General features: G+C 38.9%; 1 protein-coding gene across 1 annotated transcript; it reads right to left on the reverse strand.

Annotated features, from left to right (window-relative positions):
- slu7 (SLU7 homolog, splicing factor) lies at positions 1 to 12,814 on the reverse strand. The gene is made up of 16 exons (XM_056257281.1): positions 12,688 to 12,814; positions 12,171 to 12,339; positions 11,854 to 12,007; positions 11,686 to 11,766; positions 10,992 to 11,156; positions 10,285 to 10,353; positions 10,080 to 10,115; positions 9,852 to 9,977; positions 8,375 to 8,472; positions 7,311 to 7,378; positions 7,056 to 7,195; positions 6,797 to 6,958; positions 6,588 to 6,692; positions 2,650 to 2,724; positions 2,442 to 2,555; positions 1 to 647 (listed from the first exon to the last, which is right to left on the reverse strand). The coding sequence occupies exons 2-16, from the start codon at positions 12,317 to 12,319 to the stop codon at positions 468 to 470; spliced, it is 1,722 nt and encodes a 573-aa protein (XP_056113256.1). The 5' UTR covers positions 12,320 to 12,339; positions 12,688 to 12,814; the 3' UTR covers positions 1 to 467.
- Positions 12,815 to 13,439: the final 625 nt, after the last annotated feature.

Consider the following 13,439-nt stretch of genomic DNA (forward strand, 5'->3'; position numbering starts at 1 on the left):
TTTAGGTATAAATATAAATGTTTAATGTTAACCACTGCTCAGGTTATTTGAATTATGCTTCCATTTAAATACCTTGGAAAGAGAGAATGGAACCTATTTTGTTCAATCAAAACAGATGATTCACCAAACATAACCAATTTGTAATTCATTGGGCACTTTATTTTTAAACAACTAATAAAACAATGTTTATGTACTGTCAAAATAAAAACAACACATATTGTTAGGAAAACTACTTGATTTACTACTTGCCCAAAAACAAAGTACACAACAGATTTATACAAAGCGAAAAGAATTGAAAAACTGCTGCTTCTAACTGACTGTCATGAGCTACTAATATAGGACTTTTTCCATTCATGTTTTTTAAAACAACAGTCTTTGTATAACACCGATTCAGCAAAATCAGATTTTACACTAACTGAGACTATGAAATCTCTGTGGTTGGTGACACAAGACATTTAAGTTTTGATTCACTGCCCCAGGAAAGAGGCCATGGGGTCATCGGCTCGGTAACGTTTCATGCGGAAGGCTTCCATCTCCTCCTCTGTGGGTTCACGAATGTCCATTAGGCTGCTGTACGGCCGCTTCCTCTCGTCAATCTGCATCAGTTCAGCCACCTGCTTCAGCCTCTGCTCCTCCGCATTCAATGCCTGCACAAAAAGACACATTGTTTTCCTTTACAAGCCTATAAATTGGCCCTATTTGAAATGCAAAAACAAAAATATTCCTACTGGTGTTTAGGTAAAAAAAAAAAAGAAGAATGCTATTACTAAATGACTGTTGTCTGGGGCCTCAATACTTGCATGTTATTTGTGAGGCTTTATCAATGTGAGGCTTTATTTTTACGCTTTTGGCGCTATAGCGAGCGATAATAAACTTGCATTTATTAACAGAATAATGCGTCTTTTGGAAGAACATTGTAGCCGGAACTACTTCTCTCTGTGTACGTCTATGACGAGTCACACAGGTACTGGGCTACTCCGCAGCGGCAGCGATCCGAACCAGTGTAAAATAGTCCCAATGTAAACACTTATTATAGGTGTACCATAGTGGTTCAGGATAAGACAAAAACACGGATTGGAAAATGGATTCATGATGAACTCGCTCATTATATACATTTTGTAAACTTTGAACAGAAAAAAGTTAAAGGACTTTTATTTAATGCTCATTACTCAAACCTTTAAAGGCACACTGCGGAACTTTTGGCCACTAGTGGCGCTCGACCTGTAACTTTCACGTCTAGCGTCCCTAGAGGCCACAAGCTCCGCAGAACTGTCGCAAAAGTCAACAAAAAGTCAACCGGTCCGCCCATAGACAGTGGGTCAGCTTCCCGTGTCTTTAGATTGTGTGTGCTTGCAGTGTTTGAGGCGGGCAGCCTGGCCGCGCTCGATTCCCTTATAGCAGTCTGCTGAGAGAGAGCGAGCGGCTTAGTGCTAACATGTCTGTGAGTGAATGTGGGCGCGGGACGGCGGGCCGGGCACATTTACTGCACTAAAATCACCGTCGGCCTGAGCTGACTGTAACTTATGTGTGTTGGTTTCGTTTTACAGAAACCGTGGGACATGTTGTGTGTAGTGTTTGTGGGCACTGAGTCGTGGGAACGTTCACTACATTTAATGTACATTTGACATGAGTCGATTTTATTTGTGCGAGCCCTGCACTGTGGCGGGCTGTGTTTGTGTGTAGAAATGAACAATGGGCTGTGGGCATTTTATTACACTCATAACACCATCGGCTGTGGCCGGAATACCAGAAAATACTACACTGCTTATTTGATTTATCTGTGTCACCTTGGAAACGGCATTTGTGTGCAGGCAAGCGTTAGCATCGGTCGGGCACCCATCCTCCTCCTGTAGCTCACGCCAGCGAGCGAACGCTGGACCAATGGTGATCCTCGTCCTGGCTTTTCATTTGTCACTATGCCTTTTTCTTTTTTTTAGTGTCCTCTGACAAAACCTTTGCCTTCTTCCTTGTAGCTGTTGGTTCGGCCATGACGAAAACATACAGACGGCAATCAAACGCGAGTTGAGCACTCACGTCAGAATCTGAGGAAGTTGTGGGTGGTGGGGGAAGTGACGTATGCCGTAAAGCGGTCGAATTTTGTAGTTCTTTTTGTGCTCGGGTTCCTACCCGAACCCCGAAGTTACATAGTGCTAGGAAAAGCGATACAGACACCTTCAGGCTTCGGCAGACGTGTCATTCAACCTATTGTAAGTCGATGTACCATCTCAATGGGTTTTGGTAATATATTATAAAGGTTGAAAAGTTCCACAGTGTGCCTTTAAAAATATAACGCGACCCCCCACAGAGCTCACTGAGGCCCCCTTGTGGGCCGCTACCCCCCTGTTGGGAACCGATGATGTAGAGCACAGATGCATTGAGCACATGACGATAAAAGTATGTGTGTGTTTGTGTGTGGCATTAAAAAGAAACAGTCCACCCACCTTCTTCAACTTTTCTTTCTTTTTTGCTTCATCCTCCTCATCACTGCTGTCAGAATCTCTGTGTTTCTTGCTCTTTTTCTTCTTTTTCTTGTCTTTCATTTTTTCCTGGTGCATCTGTGAATTTTTTTGTTTTGTTTAATACAATCATCTTCCTGTCATGTTATTCTACTGTAATCATATCACAAAAAGGGGAAGGGTGTTAATGTACCTGTAAAAGAGTCTTTGGTTCTTCACTCGTTTGGGCCTCCTGTACATCCTCTTCAAATGGAACACAAGAATTACTCTGAAAAAAATAAGTAGAAAACTTTTTTTTAAAGATTTGTGCGAGATAAATATATAGAAATAGATGCATGATACAAATAGTATGTATTACAATAGGGCTGGGCAAGTTAACGCGGTATTATCGCGTTAACGCATTTATTAATTAATGCCGACAATTTTTTTAACGCACGTTAACGCAGTTTTTTTTATTATTTTTTATTATGAAAGTCCGTTGCTCACTGGCTCAATACACATAGGCCTACAGTCAAACCATGGATCACAGGAGGGGTGGGATGTTGGTCAGCCAGCAAATAACCCACCCAAACAAGCAGTGGAGAGGCTTTGGCAGGTTCTCTCAGGTGAACAGAAAGGGAGACAGCGCTCCGCAAGTGAATGACAGGCGCTCCATGGATAGTAACCATTGCAACGGCTTCTGTGCACTGCCGCTACGCAGCTGTAGACTTTTTAACTTAAATTAAAATTATACATAACTTTACCTGATAGGCCTGCGTTTAGTTTAGCGGAGATGCTGCCATGTTAATTCCCTTCTGTTGATGACGTCCTGATAACTATTTAGATTGTGGAAACTCACAAACAGCGAGCCGAGGATCAGTCTCTCTTCCAATGATTTGTGTTGCGCGAGGGCGCGTGCGCGTGCGTGAAGCGAGCATGACCGCAACAGTTTCACAGGAACGCATCCGCTTGTCGTTGCACCTGTACTCGACCACTTCACCTCTAGGCTGATTTACAATTCTGCGTCGGACCTACGCCGGAGCCTCTACGCTATAGACTACGCTTTGGTTTTTATTTATACTTCTCTGCATCGTTGTCCCCCTTGACGCGCAATTACACATGCAGAGGGAACATGCATGTGAAACGCAGGGAGCGGTTCTAGCAATCACAGCGCTTGCGGTACGCGTAGAATTGACGCATAATTGTTAAATTTTTGGAGAGGTGCACGTCAGGTTACGCGCGCTACACACAGCAGGTACGTAGCTACAGCGTGAGTTCGACGCAGAAGTGTAAATTTGACTTTACATCTGTTTAATGTAATCTTAGTGTACGTGGGAAACCATGTCATGACCAAACCTAAGATCAGAGAAGTAACGTTGGTCGACTTATATCTGTAGTAGTGGTCATGACCTCTGACTACACTAGCCGCGTTTCCATTACAGATTTGCGCAAAACTTTTGCGTTTTTTCTAAATATCGATAAAAAACTATTGCAATATGACGGCGTTTCCATTAACCGATGTTATGCGACTTTGGACGTTTAGGTTTAACACATGTGAATAGACGTGCAGCCACCGCACAAGACATTATTATTATTAATGGAAGGAGACGTGGTGTGTTATCCAAGCATTAATGGTAAGGAAAGACCCTAATACTGTGAACGGCACATGAGGTGTTTTTGCGTGTTTCTCCTGCTCCAAGGTCTTGATTGTGGCATTTCTTTGAGGTTTAGAATCCAGTATTCCTGCAATTCTTTTTTCTTTTATGAATTTAATAAAGAACTTTGTCTCGTATTCTGTCCAAACGGTCCGTGTACTTTTGCGACCATTTATTTTTCCTTTTTTAACCCGTAGCCTAATTGAAAACCAGCCCGACTGAGCCATGTCTCTGGAACCATAGCCTAGGTGATTTATAGGTGATTATAGGCTAATGATAATAAATGTGTCTGAAAAAATAACTAGGCATTTTAATTGTTTATTAATAACTACAGTGTTAGTGCCGACTGCAAACATATTTTCATCTCCACTGTAAAGCGGATGGGATGCGCCTTTAGAGAGAAATGCACCTTTCATATGGATTACATAATCAGAAGGTATTTGCTTTCGATTTGAATTTGTTCGTTAATAGGCTATATTTTGTTTCAGTTCATTTCTGAGACATGTTCCAGTTCACGGAGATCATGAAAGCGCGCCTGATTTATTTAGCAAAAGAAGAACGTTTTCTTGTTATTGTGAGTTTACACAAATAAAAGTAGTTGCGGATTATGTATTATTATTTTCTGTATGACCATAAATTATAGAGTATTTTAAGTTGTTTCCACTGTTGACAGGAAAATGCAAGTGTTCGCGCCCGCGCTTCCGTCATCCAGTGCGCGCTCCACAAACCCTTGGATATACGTCAAAATCTTGTGTTTATTTGTGATAATCTTAGCCCTGTATTATTGTCTAACCTGTATTATGAATGACATTTGACGAATTGCTTTGTTCCTTTTTTGGATAAAAGCGCCTTCTAAATATGTAGCCTAATAAATGTAGCCTAATAAATGTAATAGGCTATAATAATAATTATTATTATTATTTGCGTTTATAACTATAAATGACTTCACTTAAGACAGTAATATATTTATCATAAAATAATTGATGAATGTATTATTTTTATATAACCTTTTACAGTTTTGGAAAATGAGTTTGTGTTATATTTCTTTTTTTGTATGAGAAGTCTTTTTTTGCTATTCTATTATAGCCTATGGAAAAACGAATGGACGCAATAGCCTACACGGACCCCAAACACACGCGCCTTCTAAGTCAGGTGACTGTAATTGCGCAAAAACTGTTTCCATTGCAGTTTTGCGAAATATTCCTTTTTCGAATTGCCTGAAAAACCACCTCATGCGAGCGTAAAAACTTTTTTGCGATAAATGGGAGTTTTTGCGAAATTGACATGTTTCCATTGAGCGTATTTTTAATTCGCAATTTCAATTTGCGCAATTTGAAGGGTAATGGAAACGCGGCTATAGACTGTTTCTGCTGCTCCCTGATAAAAGATACCTGTTGATACCTGTTCAGAAAAAAAAACAAGAAAACTGGACTCTTTTTAAAGGAGAACTCCGGCGCAAAATGAACCTTTGGTCTAATTACACATTGTTACCTAGTCAACCGTTATCTGAGATTTGTTTTCATGATTATCGAATGTAAATAGTTTTATCTCTAAAAACAGTTTAGCCTATAAAGCTAGTATAACGCTAGTATATTGGGCATGGAGTAATGACAAATAAAAATCGCTTGTTAATACCACTAACAAGGCTCAAAATAGCCCCACACTAACACGGTGGCATAATGAGGGTCCCTACCTTCAAACCGAAGCATTGAGAACTTTGTCAGTGTCCAGACAGTTTAATAAGAAGATATTTTTACATACAAAAAATATCTTCTTATTAAACTGTCTGGACACTGACAAAGTTCTCAATGCTTTATAGGCTAAACTGTTTTTAGAGATAAAACTATTTACATTCGATAATCATGAAAACAAATCTCAGATAACGGTTGACTAGGTAACAATGTGTAATTAGACCAAAGGTTCATTTTGCGCTGGAGTTCTCCTTTAACAAGCTAGATAAAACTGTCTGGACACTGACAAAGTTCTCAATGCTTTATAGGCTAAACTGTTTTTAGAGATAAAACTATTTACATTCGATAATCATGAAAACAAATCTCAGATAACGGTTGACTAGGTAACAATGTGTAATTAGACCAAAGGTTCATTTTGCGCTGGAGTTCTCCTTTAACAAGCTAGATAAAACTGTCTGGACACTGACAAAGTTCTCAATGCTTTATAGGCTAAACTGTTTTTAGAGATAAAACTATTTACATTCGATAATCATGAAAACAAATCTCAGATAACGGTTGACTAGGTAACAATGTGTAATTAGACCAAAGGTTCATTTTGCGCTGGAGTTCTCCTTTAACAAGCTAGATAAAAGGTAATGCCCTGGCATGTGGCATAGCTTTGTTTTAATATTTATACACAATTCATCATTTTAAAAAAATCTGATTCTTGCTGCCTGTATTACCACCTAATGCATCAAAAAAAAATTCCAGTGCATTACTAGTCGCAACGGATGGTTCCATTTACAGGAACTACATTTTATACTCACCATTACTTTCCTCCCAGCTTCCCCTGTACAGTAACTTTGCTTCACCATCGAGTGGCAGCATTTGTAACCCCAAAATCCATCTTTCCAATACGATCCCCAGATACACTGCAAAAGCCAAAGGAAAAAAATATTTAACATTTGCAAAACAAAATCCAACATTATTAGCTTCTCCAGTTATGCAGCACTCCCAGTAGTGCCAGCTAACTTACCATGTGGTTGTTAATGAGCACATCCTCCTCGTATTTGGAGCAGGCCACAGCCTTCTCCTGTCCCTTCAACACTGCCCCGTGACGAGAATACTCCACATACTCCTCTGTCTGAGCCAGCAGAAGCTCTCGCGGAGGGGCGTCCAAGTGTTCCTCCCCACCGTACTACAGAGAAGTGCAACATGAAGACATCAGCAAATGAGCAGGGGAAGGAGGAAATTTGTCTATTTCACTTGTCAACAAAGGAGATTCTACACTGTACCCTTTCCAAAATAGTCTCTTTCTGTTTCTCTTTGAAATCGTCCTTTTTGACTCTGTAGGATTGATGGAGAAGTTGCAGCTTGGTTGGATCTGCCTGGAGGTGAACTTCAGATCCCTTCTCATAAGCTTCCCAAGCAAAGACTGCAGAAGAGACGCACAAAACAATGCTAGACCAACAAGCACAGAGTTTGGAGCCCATTTTTAACATCAGGTAAAGAGACATTTTTGTATGAGTTGACAAATCAAGACTGCTCACGCTGTGTCTGGGCCATGGAAATGGTGTCTCCGGAGTAGCGCACAAAGTTGTCACCAGCATAGCCCACCCTGCCAAACCAAACACATCAGTTTGAGGACAGGCAGAGTAACAACTACAGAAATAGGCACATTTAAATGTTACATTACACCACCTATAGTGATATTTTATAGTGACTTTTTTTAATAGCTTACTGGAATTTAGCAAGTTAAACATCAGCTTCCTTGGCATCTAGCAGACTATTTTCATTTTTACAATCCAATATTTAACAGTCCCATTAGAGAAACTTGGCCTGCCTTAGTGGTGTACAATTTGTTGTAAACTAAGTAACTCTCTACTTAGTGGTTCTCAAACTCAAACCCCATTGGGCAACAATCAAGTGCGTGAATAGTGGTTGGCACACTGCCCTTTACACTAACCAGCACCAAATGCCAATTCCACTGAATCATGCTTCTTCAGACCGTTGACTTGTCACCATCTGAACAAGCCTAACATAGAAGTTTTTCGTTATAGAAAAGCACCTCTTCAGCGGGCGGAATCACAAGCTTACATTGTGAACTTACACAGCTCCGCTGTCGTGTTCCGGGTCGGCAAGAAGACGTACAAGAAGCTGAGCTCATCAAAAGAGCTCACTGCAGCCACTGATTATATATTGTTCATCCAAAGCATCACTGAAATGTTAACATTTTTGTTTATTTCAATTAAAAGGTATTTGCTGGCTATTATTCTCTCTTACGGTTATATTTTTCATTGATTCAATGACATTACAAAGTGAAACTATTACAGGTGTTTGTCATTTGTCACGTTTATCAATTTTAAAAATCTTTTTTTTTAGTTTTTTATCATTTTTAGCTACATTTTTAAAGGTTTAAAGGGGGGTGTGACCAAAAAAGTTTGAGAACCACTGAGTTAGTGAGAGACCCCTACTTATTACACAATCTGCAAGCTTTCTATAAGAAGCTTACAACTTCCCAAACATAAAAGTAATGATCTTGGACAGTCAACTTTACATTAATATTCACATCAGCACATTTCTTTTGATTGCATGCACAAAAAAATGCCCCTACTCTTCTGGATTCTTTCCAGTGTTGGAGTACGGGTTCTCCCTCATGGCTCGAGTCTTGGGATCATAGTAGGCTGAATTTGGATCCAGATTTCGGAGATACTGTAAAATAAAGACAGCAATAGTTGGGAAAAACATGATACAGCACTACAGTAATAATATTGTGTACTCATATGCTACTATAATAATAATAATACATTTTATTTTTAAAGCACTTTTCATAGTTAAAAACAATCCCAAAGTGCTACAGAGTATATACAAAGTTAAAAACCGGGAAGATAAAATAAAAAGTTAGCAAAAAGTAGAAAATGCTTGCTTAAAAAGTAAGGTTTTTAGTCCTTTCTTAAAAGAGCCTATGACTTGAGGAGCCCTTCAATTTTCTGGAAGGGAATTCCAAAGACGCGGTGCGACTGAGCAGAAGGCTCGATCCCCCATAGTGCGGAGCTTAGTTCTGGGTGGTTGAAGAAGGGCTTTGTTTCCCGAGCGGAGATTGCGTGAAGAATTTTGTTTTGTGAGTAGTTCCTTTAAGTAGGGTGGTGCGTTGCCGTGGATGCATTGATGGGTAAGTAGGATGATTTTATAGTTAATCCTGTATGAGACAGGAAGCCAGTGGAGAGAGTGAAGGATGGGAGTGATATGGTCATATTTTCTTATCCTCATTAGGATCCTTGCAGCACTGTTCTGAATGTATTGTAGTTTTTGAAGGCTTTTCCCAGGAATCCCAAAGAGGAGAGAGTTGCTGTAGTCCAGCCTCGAAGATACAAAAGCATGGACAAGTTTTTCAGCATCTGACAGACCAAGTGTGGGATGGAGTTTAGCAATGTTCCTGAGGTGATAGAAGGAGGTCTTACACAGATGTTTTATGTGGGCGTCAAATGTGAGTTGAGCATCAAATCTTACGCCCAGGTTGGTGACTGTCGATGATAGTGGAATGTTTTGACCAGAGAAGGTAATGTGGGTTATGGGTGATGACTGGACCTGATGTGGTGTACCAACTAAAATAGCTTCTGTTTTGGAGCTATTTAGCTGTAGGAAGTTTACCTTCATCCATACCTCAATCTCCTCAAGGCAGGAGCTCAATGATGCCAGAGTGGCTGTTGATGGGATGAGGTTGGTTTTTATATATAGCTGAGTGTCATTGGCATAGCAATGAAATGATATTCCATGCCTGTTGATGATGTGGCCAAGGGGAAGAGTATAGATGGTGAACAAAATCGGGCCGAGAACCGATCCTTGAGGGACACCGCAAGTGACTATGTGTTTGAGACTTAGTCTTAGTCTTACTACTACTACTACTACTTATCATGCTGAGGAGATCATATTTATCCTCTTATAAATCATACTTCTGGGACATTTTTATTAGAACTTTTAAGTGTGACTTTCTTTTAGCTCAGCTGCCTTTTTCTTTTAGAAAAACAAATAGTGTCATGCCCTTGATTAACATACATCGGTTTGTCAAATTATTTGCCAGTTATTTTTACCTTAGCGATGTCCTCGCGGATTCTCAGGTTTCTGACTGTGATTCGTCTCTTGGAGTCAAAGTTTTGTCCGGGCATGTCAAAGTCATCAACATATTTGTCCTCATCCTCATCTTCACTGCTGTGGTCCTGAACAGGGTGAACAAAATTTTTTATTGAGTGCAGAGGCTCCACAATTTAAGTTTTATAGTCCAAAATGTACATAAAGATTAAGTTGAACATGATATGTACCTGAGCTGCATCATCATCAAGATGCTTCCTTGAATTCTAGAAGGATGTTAAGACATTAACGTTTAATTTCATCAAATACAAGGTTATGACAAACATATAGTAACATTTTCATGGTATACGGTTGTCATGTTTTGTCTTTTTTTTGTGTAAAAAATGAATTCCCGCATAGTTATAAAATGAATGTGAAAAAATTGTGAATACTTACAGCTTCATCTATTAGTTTACCAGAAGCTAACTCCTCCTGGAGTTTCTGAGCTTTAAGAGTACGCTTAGCCTGTTAAAAAAAGAAATGATATATATATATATATATATATATTAAATTAGGCATGCATTATGGCCCAAACTTTGGTAGAGAAAAATATTTTTATATGCACCCACATAAAGAGACTCTCAGACATGACCTCGCTTGCAAAAATCCTATAGGATTTATTTGAAATGTAATTAATATAGTACTGCAACTTATTAACTTATTAATAGGCTTCACTTTGTGTTCATGATGTGAAGTCTCTGAGTGGCTCTTAACTTGTTCGGCTTATTACTGTCAGAAGCTAATATTTTGAGGCATGCAACCCTCTGTGGTCTCTCTTCATTCCCCACCGTTGTACTGGTGAATCCGAGGGCGAAATATGCCTCATCATTTTCTTGTCTTTAAAACACAGTGCCTACACTGGATCTGACATTTGTCACATCGCGCCACAAAAGCTTCAGGCTGTCTACACTGGACGCGACAAAAGTTTGGGAACCACTGGCCTATAGTAGTAAGACCCTTCCAACAATATGTGTGCAAATGGTCACGGGACAAAAACTTCTCTTTGCTAAGAAAAAAACGTAAGTGAGTCCGCATCAATGGCCTATCAGTATAATAGAATAAACATAAATACACAAAAAACTTCCAGCAACAACACGACTTACCAGATCAACTTTTGAATATTCCTCAACAATGCGCATGTGCTCATCGGGATCATACCCATTCCAGCGATCTCTCTTTCCATCATAATCCATTGAGAGCTGAATCTGTTCTTGCTCATCTGGTGCCAAACCAGTGCCAGAAAACTTCGCTCCAACCTTTCTGGGTCTCTGTGAAAGACATTTCAAAAGTGTTTACCATTCAAAAGTTTGGGGTTGGTAAGACTTTTATGAATTTTTTTTGTATGTTTCTGAAGAAAACGTCTCTTATGCTCACCAAGGGCTGCATTTATTGGATCAAAAATACAGTAAAAAACGTAATATTGTGAAATATTACTATAATTTAAAATAAGCTTTTCTAGTTTAAAATACTTTAAAAAATCTTGAAAAAAAGTTGTGCTGCATAATATTTGTGTGGAAACCGTGATACTTTTTTCAGGATTCTTTGATTAAGAGAAAGTTGAAAAGAACAGCATTTATTTAATTAGAAATCTTTTGTTACATTATAAATGTCTTTATTGTCACTTTTGATCAATTTAATGCATCTTTGCTAAATAAATACTGACCCAAAACTTTTGAATGGTAGTATACACTGCATAGTATTCAGTAGTAATAATAATCTAGTATTCCATTCTGAAGGCCGCATAAGAATGTGACCAACATATAAATAACATCACAACACATATTATAAACTGTTCACCTCCAAACAGTCTTTCTTCTTATGTGTAATGGCACCACAGTTTTCACATGATCCTTTTCTGAATTTCGTGCTGACTGATTTCTAGTTGACAGGGAGGCAATCAGAAAGGGTTTTAGACATTAAATAACTTTTATAAATTATGTCTAATTGAAAAGGGGAAGTGCTTACTTCTTGTACACCTCTCTTGTACCAATCTCCAATGGGCGCAAATTGACTCTGATTTTCGTCCTGGGGTCTCTGGTGCTTGAGGGTGGGTCTCTTTGATGGGTCGATGTACCAAGGCACAGATGAGATGTACTGGGGAATATGAGGGTTGATATCCCTGGTAACAAAATATTACGGTCAGAAAAAAAAGGTACAGGATATATGACGGCTATAAAATCAAACACATTCACAGTTTTTATTTTAAATAACAGTCCTGATATCTATGAATGGTTCAGTGCATTCTGCTTAAGTTTTATTTCAATTCGCTCTGCTCAACATACTTTCCCTCCTCGTCAACTTCAGCTGGAGCATTTCCCAATTTTCTCTGTTCTTCCAGCTCTTTCTTCTTCCTCCAGTCTTCTCGGGTCATTTTCTTCGGCTCTTCGAGATCTACGATCCCCTCCGTCACTTTAGGCTCCTCTGTCGACATGGTCTTAAGCTGTAACTTACCTACATATAAATAGATTCAAAAGAATATATTCAGATATAGCAATAATTTAGCTCTGAAAACAGTGAATGTGGGGGGAAAAAACACTCCTCGTGATACCCAAACACAAAAACACAGACATCTAAAAAAAAAAAAAAAAAAAAGGATCAAAATCTGCTGTGACAGCGTAGACATCTGTATAAAATAACAGAAACCAGACAGTTATGAAAATATGTATTGCAATTTGAGTTGTGTATTAGCCTATTTACAGCTAACGTTAACGTTTCTTGTATTTGACGTAGACTTAGCTTTAAGATTAATAGCTAGTATCTCTTACAAGTCCGGCTTAAGTCAATAAGTCGTTAATTTACCTTATGTCTTGTGTGAAATTCAACAAACGATGATAAATATTTTAAACCCTGATCAGTCGGTTGCGCGAGTTGTTTACAAGCGTGTTGCACGTATTTCCGGGTAACGACTTCCTGTCTTCCTCGCTGTGACGTGCTGCATGTACTTGTGTGTCTGAGTGTCGCCATCAGCTGGACTAAAGAGAATCACTGTGGTCAAGACTGGAAACATACAGCCGGACACTCTCACACATCTGAGCAGTGGGTGGGTGTTGTTTCAGGAACCAGTTTGAGGAAGTTTAACACTTTCAACTGGTACTAGGCCTACTTATTCCTCACAATTACAAATGTTGTAGCAGGGAAAATACTTTGCTGTTCTTTTCTATAGATGTTAGGTATAAGAGCTTATTTTACTTAATTATACTTTCCTTTACATGTTTCCTTTTATGTTTAGTGATTTAGAAGATGCTTTTATCCAAAGCGACTTAGGAAATCACAAGGGTTAAGGTCACTGTTAAACAACACATATTGAAATGCAAACAACCTCAACTCTCAAAATAATGTAGAAATGTTGCCACATTTTTGGTAAAGTTAAGGTTTTTTTCAGTCTGAAAATGAGTTAAAATTATACTACTAGTACTAGAAGCTCAAAAATGTGTTTGTTGCATACACACTCTAATAGTAACATTTTTGTATAGTTAAAATGAATACAATAGTGTTACCATAATGCTCAATATTCCAATGCATTACATTTGTCATACTTCTGAATAATGGAG

The sequence above is a fragment of the Rhinichthys klamathensis genome, unplaced genomic scaffold (assembly GCF_029890125.1).
Source record: "Rhinichthys klamathensis goyatoka isolate OS25496 unplaced genomic scaffold, OSU_Roscu_1.1 h1tg000136l_1, whole genome shotgun sequence".
In the NCBI taxonomy this organism is placed as follows: Eukaryota; Metazoa; Chordata; class Actinopteri; order Cypriniformes; family Leuciscidae; genus Rhinichthys; species Rhinichthys klamathensis.